This window comes from Triticum urartu, chromosome 5A (assembly GCF_056163025.1).
Source record: "Triticum urartu cultivar PI428250 chromosome 5A, HENAU_Tu73, whole genome shotgun sequence".
Taxonomy (NCBI): domain Eukaryota; kingdom Viridiplantae; phylum Streptophyta; class Magnoliopsida; order Poales; family Poaceae; genus Triticum; species Triticum urartu.
Genome location: NC_141877.1, coordinates 516,654,667 through 516,672,397, shown reverse-complemented (window position 1 = coordinate 516,672,397; position 17,731 = coordinate 516,654,667). Strand labels below are relative to the sequence as shown.

Sequence of the window (17,731 nt, the reverse complement as noted above, 5' to 3'; positions counted from 1 at the left end):
GTTTATACTGCTAGTATTTATGAAAGAAATTGGAATAATCTTGATAATAAAGCAATAGACATCTTGGTTGAGAAAGGGCCTATGTGAGAGGACAAAAAAATGGCATACCATCTAGATGATGCAGGAAGACATTTTTTTCATATGCTCATTATCATAGGAAATTAAGCAATGGGAAGGAACATGATTGAAAGTGGCTAGTTTATTCAATAGATGCCGACAAAGTTTTTTGCTTCTGTTGTAAGGTCTCCAAGTATAGCATTAGCAGGATGCAGGAATCAGAGATCCTTAGCACATGATGGATTAGGACATTTTTACATAATATTTATAAATTATTTGATACATATACTGATTTTGGGTGCATTTCAAGTGTTATTGGTAAAAATTCACATATATGTATATTGATTTTTATTGTTTTGATGTCTACATTAAAGGCCCCGGGTTTTAGTCTCGCCCCGGACCCCCAAAATCTCAGGACCGGCCCTGAATGCACCAAGGACGGGTACTATGCTAACTGCATCACGTTCGTAGCTGGTGCAGCAAGGAGCAGATACCAGACACCCCACTTTAAGGCCTATTCGGTTTGGAGGATTTTCATAGGGAACACATAAGAACAAGGATTCCGAAGGAAAATTTCCGACAGATGCGTTCGGTTTGTAGGAAATGTGTACAGGAATTTTGTAGAAATACTATTCATTTCCTGTGTTTTTGAAGAAAATTACACATCCACTCAAAGCTCATTTTACATATAGAGACAAGGCGAGTCAATTCCTTAAGATGACAAGTATCATCCTATTTAATTCCTATACTAATCCTAATTCCTACGTTATGAAATCTTCCAAACCAAATGAGCGCTAAAGAGAGTTCACAGCCATGGGCACCGCCACTAGGCCAGCACCCAGCAATGTGTAGCTACGGGGGTGAACAACAGAGGCTTGCACGGTTACACCAACGAGCCTCCAATTTGCCCTCAAACGCACCAGCGTTTGGGAAAGGTGTCAGATTTCCACGCTTCGAAAAAGCTCTGTCGCATGTAATATACATGCCTATTTGTTTGGCGTGACACCGAAATGTCATGTAAGGAAACAAATCTTTGAGAGTCAACAACTCACTAGAGATTCTCCGCCAGCCGAGAGGCAGACGAGGCACGTGGCAGCATAAGGCCACTCGGAGCAGGACCGAGACGGGAACACGGACGAATAAACGGGACACGATCCAAGAAGGGCATAGCTTTCTTCTCTACTATCTAAAAAGAACGTAAGGTTCCTTTTCCTGCCGACCGACCGCGTTCTGCCAACCTTCGTCCATCCACTTTATCTTTTTTTCTCGGTTGGCAGGTGACGATTCGATTTAATCATCATAATTACAATGACCCAATTCGCAATCACCATAATTACAAAATTTGGCTCACGTAGCAACATGGGCACATACCTAGTGCAAAAAACGAGGCTAAGGGAGAAAGTTTCCTCCCTTGACTTTCGTTGTTAGTAGGTGGGAAGAATCAAACTTAGATGGAGTATCTCCAACAGGCGACCAAAAAGAGCTTTGCGCATTAAAAATTCGTTTTTTTACCGCCGAACAGCTCTAGAAGATGCTGTAGCGCTAAAATGTTTTGGACGCGCGCTGAAAAACGCTATCGCGCGCAGCATATTTTCGGCTCCGGATTGCGCGCACTTCACAATTTACATTGTCTGCTTTTTGGACACGCGTTTTTGATCGTCTGCTAAACTAATATTGGTCCTAACGCATTAAAAATGCTACAGCGACACGCTATAACTTTTATTGGACGTGAAATTTTTGTACGGGCGTTGGAGATGCTCTAAGTGAAAATAGAACGCACTCGCCGTTGCGCCGGAAGACTCCCCCACCTGCTTGCTTCTGGCAGCAAGACTCGCGACGAGCGCTGCCGCGTCAATCACTCCGCGACTGGATTTTGACGCATTTGTTTTCTCACGAGCTACACAACGTGGCCTATTGACCGATTGACCGTTCAACTTTCTCTTGTGTAAGCTGTGAAAGTGATCGATCAATCAACCATTTTTAACACTTACGTTGGCATGACCGGGAAATGTTCCTATCGAGCCCCTAGTTCAGCCAGCGAGGAACGTTCGCAAATCACAACTAGGAGTATTGTCTTTCTTTCTTTCTTGGAAGGGGTGCACCAGGAGTATCATCTTGGCCAGCAAGCTGAGTCTGGTGTTGACCACCCAAGCACACAGGTGTGTGGAGACCATTCTCACCGTGGTCGCCAAGCAAGCAGAAGCTGGCGATGCTATATGAAGCTAGCCCCGCGGCAGCAAGTCCTCATCGGCACAAGAGAGCATCTAGTCTAGCACCAAGGAGACGGACGAACAAACGTGAAGACGAGAGAGGTTCAGTTCCTTCCATATACTACTAGCTAGCTACTCCGCTCATGGGAGACGGTAAGAAATCCAGCTCCGGCTTCTGGTCGACGGTGGCGTCTTGGTTAGCTTGCTTTCGCCCACCCAAGGGCAAGGCGGCGAGCACCACCGGCGGCCGGGCCACCACGTACGATCCAGTCGGCGGGATGGTCGCGGCGGCCAAACATTTCTCCGCTGCTCACAAGATAAACTTTGGATGATCCATGACATGTCTGCTGGGTATATACGGTGATTGTACATATGTGTAGTACCTTGTAGTACAAAGTCAAAACTAATACAGTACTCCCTCTGTCCCAGAATATGAGAACGTTTTTGACACTATCTAATGTTAAAAACGTTCTTATATTTTGAGACGGAGAGGGTATATTTCAAGCCTCGGTTACGATCCATGTTCTGCGGAGACCAATATTTGTTCTTTTTTTTGAGGAACAACCAATATTTGTTCTTGTTTTTGCTACCGTCGTCCTTTAGCAAGTCCGAATAATGGTCCATTGGAAAACAAATTTGCTCTGAGGTAAGGGCATCCCAACGACGAGCCGCAAATTCCCTCTCGCATCCGTCCGTGGATAAGGAACCAGTCCATAAAAATGGATGTAGAAGGCCGTCATCAGACAATGCCCGCATACATTTCAAACATTTTTTCAACAAATCGGATGAAGTTCATGCAAACACAGCGGATTTCATACAAACCGGACGAAAACGTTTACATTTTGGACGTATTTTAACTAAAAAGGTAAAAGTATGTGCACGTACGGTCGCGCGGAGCTCCACTTCTACGACATGGATACACTACACTAGTCTACGGCAGGCTACGGCGGATCCCTTTGTCTTCCCCATGTCCAACAGCCCGTTCATCGGACTGCCGGGAGCCTCGGAGGTATATTCTTCCCCCGTACCTTCCCTATGTCCGGCTGCGTCAGTCATCGGAGTGGAAAAGAGGACGCTTCAGTTTGAGGGGAAGGGGGGCTCCTCCACTTTCGTGGAGCTCAGACGAGGGACCGACGATGGTCTGGGATAAAAACCGGAAAGGTCACCGGTTGTACAAGCCGGCGAAGCGCCGGCAGTGGCCTTCCTGGGCCCCAAGCGGCGGCGGCCTCCCATGTTCTATTTTCCCTCGACGTTGGCGACAGTCGCGGACGCACTGAACATTGACTCGTCGATTTCCGTGTAGCCGGCTTCTTTCTCGCCGGCAGGGCGCGGTTACGCACGCGTTGATGGCGGATGACGCGGTCGCAGGCACGGGAGGTGCGGTACGATGTGGCATCGTCCACGGCAGGGATGATGCCCGTGTCATGCTCCTCCTGTGCTGGCCTGGAGCAACTCGCCACTCCTCGCAAGCTGGCTTGGAGCACCGAGTTGTTGAACCACGCGCCAGCTTGGAGCGGCAACTTGCTCTGTCGGGCTTGGAGGTGAAGTAGCGAGCTGCCTCGCTTGTATCCGATGGGTCATCCAGCTGGCTTTTATGCCGAAGAACTGCTCTTCCTGCTCGTCAGATGTCATTGAAAGGATGGAGAAAATGGTGGAATAAGGAGATGGAGAGTGGCGGAGTGGTGCGATTCTTGCCCGGCATCTGGCCTCCTTTAAATAGCGGACGAAAGGGAGGAGCTTGCCTGACGTTGTGTTTAATGCCGCCCGCTCGTGAACAGATGTGTGGTCGGAGTAGATTTCTCGGCTTCCACACGGGTTTAATAGAGGCGTTTGAATGCGGCGAGGAGGCGTGTTCAGCCGGGCATTGCTGCTGGCGGCGCCCTAGGCCGGTGCGCCGCTTTATTGGCAGAGCCAGTGAGAGGTCGTGTTCGCTCTGGTCCAGCTTCAATGTGGAGCAACGCGCTTTACAGGGGCATGAATGCGGGCAGCTGACACCGGGCAGAAACGTGCGCGGGCGAGGGAGGGAGGTTTAGGTGGGTCATTGTGGTCAGAAACGGGCTTGGGTGCTGTCAGGACTCCCGCAAAGCCCCACACTTTGGCTTACGGAAGAAAGTATGTTCAGGCCGCTCTGCAGACTGATACAGATCTGCATTGGATGATACAACACATCTGAATCACACAGTCAAGATGGTTACTATTTGCGTGTCGATGTTAGAGATGCCTTAACGGGGCAAATAAAGAGTGGATTATACTCCTTCCACAAAAGCTCCTGATTTACGGTCACGGTCACCAGAATACGTCAAACAATTAAATTAAACCCAGAACGACAACTATTACTATGAAAAGATGGAATACATATATCCCAAACGAAAAGAGTAATTGTTGGTCAAATGCCCCAACTTCACAAACGAAAAGAGTAATTGTTGGTCAAGTGAATTCCACCGTGACAGAGTCACCCATAGAGATGAGCCGCGCCCGACGAGCCAAGGACTCCCAGACGGCGCCTTCAGAAAGGTAACAATGCTGGAGCGCTGCCACCACCCGATCCAAATGATTAAGGTTTTCACTCGAAGCAAGACGAGGGACAGAGAGTCGCCGCGAATTATGTGATATTATGATCTAAATTAATTGGAATGATCCTACGATTACAATTAGTATAATGTGTTGATAGTTATGATACAACGATTTGTGATTGAACCGTAGAGGGTAACACTGCCAAGATGGCAGCTCGCTCTGCTCAATGCATCTCCTCCTCCATCCCCACTCACCGCCAGCAGTCTTTTGGGGTGCAATAGTGGCAGCTCCAGCAACACCTGCGGGGTGACACATGGCCAGGACAGCGCACCAGATCATTTGATGTGCAGCTCGATCGCCATTCAAAAGCCAACGGCTATAATATGCTCTAACGGCTACCCGTCCGATCAATCGTACCGCCCCGGCAACCGTCAAAAGCAACTCAGATCAGATTCGCGCCAACGTCCCCACCCAGGTCAGGCCTGCACCAACGTACCCTGCCATTCTTGTCAACACAAGCTCTATATAACCGACGAGGGCAGAGTCCAACACTCCACAGACAAACATCACGAGATCAACACCGCCGAATCGCAACGTACTCACAAAGTCACAATGGCCACGAGCATAACGGCAGCGGCGGCGGCGTCGCTGCGTTCCGGCTACGTCCTCCTCGCCGCCCTGGCCGCGCTGCTCGCCGTGGCGGCCGGTGGCGACCCGGGGAAGATCGGGGTGTGCCACGGCCGCGTGGGCGGCAACCTCCCCGCGCCCGAGGCGGCCGCGGCGCTGCTGAGGAGTAACGGGATCACCAAGGCGCGGCTCTTCCTGCCGGACCAGGCCGTGCTCCCCGCCTTCGCCGCGGCCGGCATCGACCTCACGGTCGGCGTGCCCAACGAGAACCTCACCTTCCTCTCCGCGGCCGGGCCCGAGGGCGCGCTGCAGTGGCTGCGCTCCAACGGACTCGCCAGCGGCCCCGTCGCCGGCCGGCTCCGCTACCTCGCTGTCGGCAACGAGGTGCTCTACAACAACCAGTTCTACGCGCCGCACCTGGTGCCGGCCATGCGGAACCTGCACGCCGCGCTGGCCTCCCTCGGGCTCGACGGCGCCGTCAAGGTCTCCTCGGCGCACGCCTCGTCGGTGCTCGCGTCTTCCAGATGGACGTGCTCCGGCCCATGCTGCGGCTCCTTGCCGACACCGGCGCCCCCTTCATGCTCAACGCCTACCCGTTCATCAGCCACGTCGGCGACCCGGCCAACGTGCCGCTCGCCTACGCGCTCGGCGCCTCCGACGAGCCCGTGGTGCGCGACGGCGCGCTGGCGTACGCGGGCCTGTTCGACGCGACGGTGGACGCGGTGGTGGCGGCGCTCGAGCGGGAGGGCTTCGGCGGGGTGCCCGTGGCGGTGACCGAGACCGGGTGGCCCACCGCGGGGCACCCGGCCGCGACGCCGGAGAACGCCGCGGCGTACAACGGGAGGATGGCGGAGAGGGCGGCGCGGGGCGCCGGCACGCCGCGCCGGCCCGGGGCGCCCGTGGAGGTGTTCCTGTTCGACCTCTACGACGAGGACGGCAAGACCGGCGCCGAGTTCGAGCGCCACTTCGGCATCTTCAGGGCAGACGGCGTCAAGGCCTACAACATCAACTTTGCCTAGAGTAGAGCTGCTTGTATGGAGATGATCGGCACGCTGTTGATCTGTGGATCAACTGGCCGATATGCTAGCGTGAACTGTCCATGTATCTCCCGTTATGTTAATTGCTGCGACTTGAACTTTATGATTTCATAAGCATTCTCCTGTTGATCCGGGCATTGCCGATAAGTAGACAGACATCATGATCTCACAAGGCTGAAGAAACTGAATCAAAGAAACTTAAACTGAATCCTCACTGTTCATTCTGAAAAATGTTGTTCTCTCAAACTCTTTCGTATGTTGCAACACCCTGGCTGGCACAGCACCATCTTAGGGAAAAAATGACACTACTTTGACTAACTCCGTCTACGCTGTCTCAACATAGCCGATCTCAAGTCCAGTAGGTAAAGGAGCGGCGTTGTGATAAGCCGCTGTCTCAACATAGCCGATCTCAAGTCCAGTAGGTAAAGGAGCGGCGTTGTGACAAGCTTGGCGAGCCAACGTCAAAACAACCCTTCTATGAAGATGAAACCCAAGGGCAAGTGGTATCTTAGGACACCTTTCAATATTTTGGGCCAATGCTACGGAAGAATAGAGATATCAACAAAGATGTGAGCAATTGAATCAAAGCTGTGTGAGCCATCGAATCAAAGCCGGATGGATGAAGTGGCACAAACCTTCTTTCATTCTCTATGACAAGAGTGCCACAAAAGCTAAAAGGAAGGTTTATAGAACGGTGATTCGAACCGCAATGGGGTATGGCACTAAGATGGTATGGGCATGTACACCGAGGCCAGTGCATAGGAGAGGGCTAAAACGTGTTGATGGATCAAGGTAGACCAAACTTGACATGAGAGGAGTCCCTAAAGAGATATCTTAAGGGCTCGTATATAACCAAAGAACTAGCCAGAACTAGCCATGGACAAGGCACGTGAATGTTACCTATCCACATGCCAAAATCATGAGTTGGTTTCAAGATCTTAATGGAACAAGGCTATCCCAACTTATTTGGGACTAAAGCCTTTGTTGTTGTTGTGGACACTACTTTGACCGAGGAGTATTTTCTATAGTGTGAGAGTAGAAACAAACCTTCAGTTCTTGCAGTATAATTCGGTTTTTTAGCTTATATGCCATGTGCCAGCACAATGAGTTTTCATGGTCACTGAGTACATCATAACACTGTCTAAACCTTTGGTGCTGCTGTGCTAGAATCACAATGGTTTCATGGTTCTTGAGTACAACACAACACCATCTATAGCAATTTGTCCGCGGGTCTTCTGGACCGTCACGAAACAGGTTCAAATTTACAGATGCAGTCGTATATGTTTCCGTTGAAAAGCTTCTCTGCCAACCTCTGGTTCTTCACCATCGCAAGCTGCACACATAGTCAGTTTGGTAAGCTCAGGATATTGAGTACACTATATAAAGCTTTGGCGCAATGCTCTTGTTGGCTCGACGATATTGACAGACTGGGTATAAATCTCCAGCAAAGCGCAAGTGCAAAGACGGTTCACTTGAATAATAGCACAAGAGTCAAGTTATACTGCCATTTAGAATGACCACAAGGCCAGGATCAAGTTTGTCATTATACATCAAACAAGTCAGCACTGTAGAAAATAAGTACCTTCAGAGCGTCACACTTGAAACGGGCGTTGAGGTTGGTGTGCAGCGATCGCCCCATGCCCTCTAAGATCAACTGCATAACATTCACAGCCAAAACCAACAGATCAAACAACTCTCCAGCTGATTATTGCACACAAGGAAATACATTCGGCTCAAAGAGCTACTACATACAGACTTCTTACCAGATCAGCATCCTTGGCAGCAGCTGCAAGCTCCGAGCTAACCTGCCGGAAGTCAATGCATGGACTGCCACATCCATTCTCCACAACCATTAGTGGCACCGACGCCGGTTCATCCTTGGTATCACCTTGGATGCCAGCCATAGCATCGACTATCAGTCCGCCTGCTTCTGCAGCTTTCCGAAGGATACCACAGTGCTGCGACACATCACAACCAATAAAGCAGAAGCCAGATGCATCAGTAGATAAAACAGCTAGGACGGAGAACAAAATTTCCGTTCACTTTGTACCTTTGCAGCTTCAGCTACAATTTCTGGAAGTTCATTAGCCGTAATATCATTCAAAGCCGGCAACGAATTTGCAACCAGAACTACCTGCAGAATCAGTATTTGGTTACCAGCTTATGCTGAGTGTCTGGGTAGCAGTTGAAAGAGTAATCATTGAATGGTTATTTCACAACGTTGCTGAAACTGCGAAAGTCATCTTTCTATCAGTTCCGGCATTCAGTCTTTCAGTCTGGGTGATGCAAATAAAATAAAATTTCCAGATCTGGCATTCAGTCTATATTTTCCATCAAGGACAACACTATAGCATGCAAATTACACCCTATAGCATGCAGTATACTGCTTGTCCCCGGCCCATGATTCAATCTCTTGAAACAGCAGGACGTTTGTTCTTTTTAATTCAAACTATAATGTGGGGCAAACCTAGCAAAATGTGTTCTTATTTTCATACTCTCAATTTATACCTCAACTCCACGGCGTAGAAATTCTCGTGCTAAAGGAAGCATTCCAAGGACCACATCAGCACCCGCGTTATCAACAGAAATAAGTGCTCTTTTGTATGGCTGATCCTTCTTAAGCATTCTGCTTTTGAACGTATCAAAGTCATCAATCTGAAACAAAAGATACCATCATTACGATTATCTGGTCATGTATTAGTATAACTCGTAAAATATAATTTGGGTAACTCGTGCATTGCAATAACATTTGAATTTGAGACTTGGAATACTTGCCCGCCAAGGACGTTGCATCTTCTTGCGGCTCATGCGATAAATTTCTATTATAGTTCCTTGGTTGTAAAGGTCCACGCAAGCTTTAGACCCCCAATCAAATATGTTCGCAGCAAGAACACCTTCAATTAGCGCAAGCAATCTATCTTCCTGAAAACATCGAGCATAAAAATAAAACTTTGACGAATTCATAATTCCAGAGATGAAACTGAGTGTAGATTGCTGAACTACCGGCCAGCAGCATGTGGCCGTCACAGAAGCATGCAAGCAAAAAAATCAACATAAAACTGTTTACCGTGGCACTGGCAGGTGGGGCCAGAACAGATCTGCTTCTCAGTTACACAATGTGTAGCAGTTTATGAAATTGTTATTATTTTTTTGCTGTGAGATTAACCAAAATTCTCACTTTTTTTTATCTACGCGCTGTGCCAATGGATAAAGAAGGGAAACATTCTCTCATACCTCATCCATACTATCAAGTTCCATGAGTAGATCAGGTAAAACAGCCAGTGAAGCTTCATTTTCCCTTCATGCAGAAAGCATCAAACAATTTAAGTAGCCAGAGGAGAGATATTTACTGAGAACCATGAAGAGATTATGAACTAACCTCTGCTTGATACTAACATATGCATCGAAAAATTGAAATTCTCTCAAACATTCTTCTCTCAACTCCAACAGGTTGGCTAAACCGAACTTCCCATAAGCAGCAGGCTCCTCAGTCAACCTAAACTTTAACACATAAGTAAGGCAACAGAGCGATAACGTGCAATGCAGTTTACACTAGGGCTGTTTGGTCAAAGCCCTAGAGTAAGCTAAGTATGTCAAAAAAATTGGCTACGTTGTGGCCAAGAAAAATGGCACCGCAAATGTGGCAAGCCATAGGTTGTGGCAGCCAAACACCAGCGGCATGCAACTACAATTGTGTACCTTGCCAAATGAGCAGAAAAGGCATGCGCAAACGCATCTCCCCGCCGTTTCGCGTCATCAGTCCCACCTTCACTGGCAACCGCCTGCAAACAGTATGCAGTGTTTAGTCACCGAGATACTTTTCAAGTTTACACGTACACTTAAATTCATTGCTATACCAATTTAACGCCGATAGAACTGTGAATCTAGGAGCTAGCAAGATAACAGAATCACTAGTAATTTAAATGTTAATAATAGTGGCTCCACGATATAGCTAGGTACTAAGTGTTGAGTCTGTTGTATTGGTCATTTGGTTTTTACCCGCCCTTAATTAACTAGGCTGTATTCTTCTTAAGCTTCTGCCTCGATTTTGGAAACAAAAAATCATAGTGCTTAACAAGAGCAGTGTTTTTAGTAGAATATATATGTGGATGGAGTGCCTGCTTAGTAATTATTTTAAATAGTTAGCATCACTTGGTGGTAACTGGTAAAGTAGAACAATGATATTTTAAACAGGAAATTAATCTTATACTCCCTCCGTCCCAAAATAAGTGTTGCTGATTTAGTACAACTTTGTAATAACTTTGTACTAAATCAGCGACACTTATTTTGGGATGGAGGAAGTAGACATGAAGGCCTATCTCTAAGCCTTAACAGACTTTGCCGGCCTCTCCTTGGACTTGTGGCAGTGGCTAGTGGCTGCAATGCTGACCCCCATGACACATGGTTGCAGGCTGACAGACTTATTTAAGGACCCAGACAGGTCCCCAGTTATCAATTGACGTATAAATATTCAGATAATTTATTGTTATCACAATGTCATGCAGTGAAACAAAATTTAGATGTATACAGGGAGAATATGTGTGAGAAGTGGAACATACCTTCTCCACAAGATCTGGCAGGTGGTCTGACAAAATGGTGAACCAGTACCTAGCATGGAAAATCTCAGATATCACCAAGGGAATCATAAGAATGCAGTTCCTATAATGTATTTATAGACAAGGGAAAGGAAAAATACTTGAATTCGTCATGGTCGAGATCGATTGTGTTTGGTTCATACCTGCAGTACAGATTGTATATTACAACATGAACACGATGTATAGTTGCGTTGCACATGATAGCATTTGTTCTTTCACTATCAAGCTTACATACAGTGTCCATACATAACAAGGACTCTACTCCATCGGTGAACAGAAAGGGCGCATGTTACTTATTGCCCCATAGATAAAGAAAAATGATTCACAATGTAGTGATTAGTTTTATGTAACTGTAAGCTTTGGAGGCAAGCATCGACTCATAACTTCTCAATTTTGTAGGGAAATGGAAGTGGAGCTCCAACTTCCACACTGAATTTGTTATAATAGTTTGACTTCACTTGGTCTTCTTTGGGTCCAAAAATCGGATTCAACTACCTAGCCAGTGGCCAGAGCCCCTTTGATGTTCCAAAAAATTATTAGACATGGTAGAGATGAGAGATAAATAGTTGTGGCTTACGTCTTTGGGTCTTCCAGCAATGGGAAGACATCCAATGAGGGTACAAGATGGAGAACACCAACATTTAGAGCTGCACTTGCATCAGACCGCAAAATGTCACCCTTGGAAGTAGGCCTTTCAAAACCTCCCATGCCTGTCGTAGCAGGAGCTCCCATGGGTACAGGTGCTGTAATCTGAGTACCCTTCTGCACAAACTTCTCCATCCATGATATCTGACAAGTAGAGTTCCATATCAAAATTTATTGATCTTGCAATTCAAAAAGAACAATATTTAATAGCTAAAGTGTTGAATAGTTTAAATTTTAAACATTAGCCATGTGCCAAAGAATAGAACATGGTGACGACAAAACATGACTCATTCCAGCAGCTATTCTAATAGAGGACAAGGCTGAAGGCTTTGAGTGACTTGTTTGGGGGGTTGGTGCGTGCACATGTGTCTTTTAGTTAGATGGAGGTGGTCTCCACAAAAACAGTGTAATATTTGTGAAGCAAACATTTAATTTCTGGTTCCAGTGTTCTGCCTGGATTCAGCAAATCTTACCGACCGTGAAAGAGATTCATATTGTGGGTTTAACTTTAGGTTGGGCAATTTGAAAGACCAGGAAGTCTTTATGTTTTGAAAAGAAAAGGATAAATCTATAACGGGCATGGTTTGCTTTTCTGTGTGTGTTTTGTACTACTGACAAGGTATGCTAATGGGAGATCTCCAGGATGCTTCCCGTGGAGAAGCAACTTGACTGCAACAGATTGTGAGTCGCCTGGGTGAAAAACATCAGGGACTTGGGGTGCTGACAGCTGAAGAGGCTGATCAGATTCCAGTGGCGTGACAGCATTCTATCCACTGATCAGCTTTCGGTGGCTTAGTTTGACTGAATTAGCTGAGTTGTGAGGCTGACCACTAATTATGTGAAGGGTATGTTTCCAAAGGTTCCAAATCAGTCTAGGTGTGCTGTTGTTAGCATGGATAATCATGTACTCTATTATACTCTATTGTTAATGCAAAAATGAGTAAGGTTCTCCCTCGTAAAAAAACAATAAAGATACAGATTGTTATGCTCTGCAGAATAACCAAAACAACATAATCATAAAGACAACGATAATAAGAAATAGATGTCATTACCTTCTCGTTGAGATCCCCCAGAGGAGGCCCGTGAATCTTCCCACCAACATATGGAGCACCCATTGGAAAACGCTCAACCAAGTGATGTGCACTCAAGTCATCAAGACCATGCTTCTCGTAACTCATAAACGCGCCAAGTGCTCCTAGAAAACCCTCATGACGCAGAAACATGGCTTTTGCTTCTCCTTTTGACCTTATCAAAACAATAGTGTATGTTTGTTTCAGGAACATACTATTGAAATACAATATGGGGGCAGTATTATTTAATTATTTTCGAAATTAACTACATGTCTACTTTAGTACCGTAACACATCCAAAACTAAAATGATTTCAGGATGTTTACCAGAAATGTACTGCAAAAGAAATTGTGTCCATGGTGTAAGCATGGCCACGAATGAAGAATCCACCAAAAAATATCCTCTTGAGTCCATATCGAAGTGCATTAAGATAGGAGATCTACAAAAAGGAAGAAAATGAGTCCACTGAAATGTGCAATATTGCATGCACTGTCATAAACTGGTACCGGACAGTGGACACCCAGTTTCTCCTTAGACCTAGTGTCGAGTATTAAACACAGATGAAATTCAGAGATTTTGGCTATATGTACTTTCTAATGAGATATGTTCAGCCGTAAGATCCCAGAGAAACCATCGCTGTTAGCTTACAACAACTAACACTAAATATCTGAGTTCACCGAACAGCATGCTAACTGGCAGTCGACCTTTGAGGAACCTAATACATAGTTTATCACTGCCATCTGATATCATATTTTGCAGTGTCAGCTTCTGGGCTCTTTCTGTTTTCAAATCCACAAGTACTAATGAATAATTGCGTACATTTTTACCAATATCACTACATAACAAAACAAGCTGAAACTCCATATTTTGTTTCTTTTCACAGAAGAATGCTACTGTTCAGTGTTGGACACGGGTTTCTGAATAAATCAAGTAGAACACAGCTCTATGTTCAGATAAGCTTCCAAGCCTCATTGTATGGATCGCTTGCTCAAACTTTTGAAGTCAACAAAACATTGTCAGGTTTGAATCTCTAAATACTTTGAAGCAGCAATATCTGAGGTTCAAAATACTATGTCAATAACTACTCAGCGTTTCTGTATCAACAAGATACCTGGCCAATATTATATGAAATCATCCGTAAGAGGGAGAGTGAAATATCCTCGGGTCTATAATCAGATAGCTCCTTGTTATCTGAAATTGTCTTCCCAAAGCTAGAGGCAATTGTTGACGCCGAAAGGCCAATCTGCAAGACACCATAAGCATTAGTGCATTGCATAACAAGAATTAGGGACTTTGACACGGTAAATGTTATCCACTAATACCACTTGCAACTGGAAATTTTCATAATGCATACAAAATCCAATGTGCACATTATGATAATAAAATGAAACAACTAATAATATTAATAGTTACCTTGGAGTAGTCCAGACCACCATATATATCTCCTACAAGCATGTCAATGGTGCTGTTGTCTCCACGTTGGCTCAGCTCTAGTAACTCGTCAAAACTGAAACAAATTCAAGATTTCAAACTTCTATGGAGGAACACATGATATCGATGAACAGACAAAAATAGCACCTCTTGCACTCTGTCATTAACCTCCCCAATCCCCAGTATGTACCGCCACCAACGTTTGTTCCACTTACTCGTTGAAACTTCCCATGCCCATCAACCTTTGAAGAAGAACAATTAGCAAAGATCCAATGAGGGGAAAAGGGTCAACCTTAAAGTTACCTTGATTATGCTGACACCAGATCCAACATTAACTAGAAGGTAAGGAAACAGATCGTTCTGATCAATTTGCACGTACTCCTTTTGGCCATCCATGTGTGTAAAGGCTTCATGGCGTATAGCCTGGCAAAAAACAAAGTCTTACTAACTTGCACGTAATTTGATTTTCTGAGTGCGACCACCCTATGAGATGTGTTCAATAACACTTTAGTGGCACAATACATTTTGAACAATCCATTATAAACACCATGTACAATATGGAACTGCATAGTAGGATGCAGCCAAAATAGTGATATTGCAATTTAGAAATAATGAAAACCTTAAGCAGAAAGTTTGCTCCAGCTACAAGGCAGTCCATTTCATCTTCCTTCTCAAGACTGACTCCCAATCTTTCCTTAAAAAGATCAGCATACTTGAATGCTCCACCACCTGTTGCCTTTCCAGAAAATATCATAATCAGTAAAAAAAAGTAGAATTCTAACTTCTAATGCTGTCATGAGAAGGAAGAGCGGTGCAAACATCAAAACTTTCCTTCTATATAGTACAAGTTGCTAATACTTCCATTCAAAAGTTTATTACTGTGAGAGGAAGGGAAATCTCATAATGATTTACTACTAGACCATCTATGGTGTTATGTGCTAGATGCCTGTTTTCTACTAAAAAAGAAGTGGTATGTGCCCGGAACAAATATGGCTCTTATTCACCAAAAGCACCAAAACTAACCATTTGTTCAAATTAGGAAGAACACACTGCTAACCAATATGTCAATCGTCCTGATAACAAGCACTAGGTAACTTTTCAGGCATACAAACCAATTTTCAATAAATGGTGATGATGTTATCTCATTAGTTGTTACCTTAATGACAATGTTATCAGGCTGAGCTCCTGAGCGCCATGAAGGTGAATCAACTCCTGCAGCATAAAACTGCAACTCAATGCGAGAGCAAGGGAAGATACAAGTAAAAGAACAGTAAAACCACATGAAACATAGTGATGGGAGGCTGGGAGCAATTAAGAGATTAGAGAATGTAGTTTAAGCTCATGTATATATACATCAAATTTGACATATGGTAAACTTCCAAAATGGATAGAATACAATGAGGATTGCAAGGTAAGAACATGAGACGCAAAAACTTGAGCATGCCATCAGAATAAAGATATGAAATATGAAACGAACATGTCAGCACATACAAATTAGAAAAGCCATAGGATTGAGAAATAAAGAAGATATACGCACAAGTCAACCTCAAAATTATTAGCATGTTATAATAACTTGAATAACTACCCATATATATACTGTCACTATGTTTATAAGAGAGTGTTATTTTCCTTTGTTTTACAATAAAACTATATATCATCCTAACACGATGTGATTATACTGAACAGAATATATAAAAAATCCACAGCGTACAGGATTTGAATTGTTTTATATCAAACTATCAATGCAGCAATTTGTATTATAAACGAAGTAGTGCTAATATTTGCATACCACCCCGGTGTAGTTGTTTGGACGAAATGAAGTCCAAACATTCATTTAGCTTCCCGGTTTCGAACTTGACAAAGTGGAGCCTCCCTCCGAGAACCGGGTAACTCCTCCTGGCACCAGTAAATATCTCAAGCCTTCTCTTGGTGGATAGCTTGCGCTTATCCTCGGTGGGCTGATCCGCATGCCGTGAGAAGTATACCAACTTTATGAGAGAGCCTAGAGGGAAAACATACAGTTCAGTCACAAAACAAACAGTTTGTAGCTCTCATTCAGACTGATGACCAGAAAACAATGTGGTGAACAAAAAACACAAAAGCCAAATGCAGGCTATTAATAGGAGTAATTAGCACAAGGATCAGTACCGAGCAGCAATGCAATAATCCGGAGTCGGAAAGCCTCCATCCACAGTTTGCATTTCACGTTTCATGCACTATTACGACCCATCTTACTCCTTTAGTTATTTATTTACTGAAAAGTGGAAAACTAGCTAGCATCCTTCTTCACGCGCTGCCTCCACACTCCACAGTAACCAGCACACTCAGCACGCTTATGCGGCGAATTTGAGCAAGAGAGGCAAGGTCCGTATGACGTACCACCGATGTCGAGGGCGAGGTGGGAGATGTCGTCGGACTGGTTGGGCAGCAGGATGGTGGGGTTGCGGTCCTCGAGGGTGCCGTGGATGGCGGCGCCGCTGAGGTCGAGCTGCGGGCGCGAGCCGGAGCGGTTCATGGTGGTGGTGGCCGACGACGAGGCCGCCGGCGCCTTCCCCTTGGCCTCCGCCTCCGCCTCGTCCTCGAGCGTCACGTCCTCGGGGATGCGGGGCTCGCTGCCGCTATTATTGGCCGCCATTCCAGGCCAGTGGATTGGATGTAGGAGGGAGGGGAGGGGATGGATGAGTGCCGCCACCAACCGCCCACCTGCCTGCCGGCTACTGCTTTGGGGGGATCGAAAATCGCCAAGCAGCGGGGGACAAAACCGGAATGGATCGATCGATCTCAAGGGGGAACTCTCGACTCGATTTGTGTGGGGAGCAACGCTGCAGGTTGGGGATGGATCGGGGAATCGGTGGCTGGGTCCTCGTCCTCGGCCTCGCTTGCGGCGTGCGTTACTGGGTGCGTGGCTAGGTGGACTCGTGGGTCGTGGTCCCGGACTGCGAGCACTATGGATGGACTCGCGTGCGGCCGTGCGCGTGAAAAGTCCAGGGGATCTCAGTGCAAAAAGCACACAGACGCCAGGTCTAACCTATAAAAACTAGGTGATGCTCCGCGTATCATCTAGGACCGGATATCAAAAAATATAGGTTAATATGATGTAGTAGAATCCAAGGCGGATGCTTGAGAAAAAAATATGGTCTGATACATAAAGCTGAAAATGTTAAAGTGAATAGTAGCAATGCATGTGTAGTGAGAGTTCACTTTTTATTTTTTGATGAGACCCATTAGTAATAGCTTGTGTTGGAGAAAAAAAATCAATCTAGACGTCTCAAGCTACCTTTTGTCATGTAGCATCTATATTCATATACCATCATTGTCTATGCCAAAAAGGACTGTAAAGACCAGCCACTTTCTTTATCGAGCCATTTGATCTAAAACCACGGCAAGTAAATCGGAACGGAGGGAGTAGAAAAATAAAAAAATTAGCGATCGATCCCATCTGACTGCCAGCCCCGGCGTCTCCTCGTCTCTGGACTCCTGTGTTCTTTACCGAGCAGGCGACTGGGCGAGCACCCAACGGCAGCGATCGAATCGATCGATCCGTTG

General features: G+C 45.7%; 1 protein-coding gene and 1 pseudogene across 1 annotated transcript; one reads left to right on the top strand and one right to left on the bottom strand.

Moving 5' to 3' along the window:
* Positions 1–4,923: 4,923 nt before the first annotated feature.
* Positions 4,924–6,559, top strand: LOC125556444 (glucan endo-1,3-beta-glucosidase, acidic isoform pseudogene; annotated as a pseudogene).
* Positions 6,560–7,481: 922 nt separating this feature from the next.
* On the bottom strand, positions 7,482–17,121 carry PANK2 (pantothenate kinase 2). The gene is made up of 22 exons (XM_048675200.2): positions 16,565–17,121; positions 15,975–16,187; positions 15,342–15,397; positions 14,805–14,921; positions 14,489–14,608; positions 14,333–14,427; positions 14,168–14,261; positions 13,866–13,997; positions 13,081–13,193; positions 12,738–12,930; positions 11,618–11,829; positions 11,142–11,183; positions 11,005–11,053; positions 10,145–10,227; positions 9,825–9,941; positions 9,680–9,743; positions 9,221–9,367; positions 8,954–9,100; positions 8,496–8,579; positions 8,209–8,403; positions 8,028–8,099; positions 7,482–7,778 (listed from the first exon to the last, which is right to left on the bottom strand). Exons 1-22 carry the CDS (start codon positions 16,818–16,820, stop codon positions 7,689–7,691), a joined length of 2,691 nt encoding a protein of 896 aa, XP_048531157.1. The 5' UTR covers positions 16,821–17,121; the 3' UTR covers positions 7,482–7,688.
* Between the last annotated feature and the right edge of the window lie 610 nt (positions 17,122–17,731).

Bases quoted from the DNA above. Each gene is read 5' to 3' on its own strand.
- PANK2 (XM_048675200.2), bottom strand. From the start codon at position 16,820: ATGGCGGCCAATAATAGCGGCAGCGAGCCCCGCATCCCCGAGGACGTG. The intron at 9,744-9,824 runs GTTAGTTCATAA...TTCTGCATGAAG, and splicing joins TATGTTAGTATCAAGCAGAG to GGAAAATGAAGCTTCACTGG. The intron at 8,404-8,495 runs GTACAAAGTGAA...GATGTGTCGCAG, and splicing joins TTGTAGCTGAAGCTGCAAAG to CACTGTGGTATCCTTCGGAA.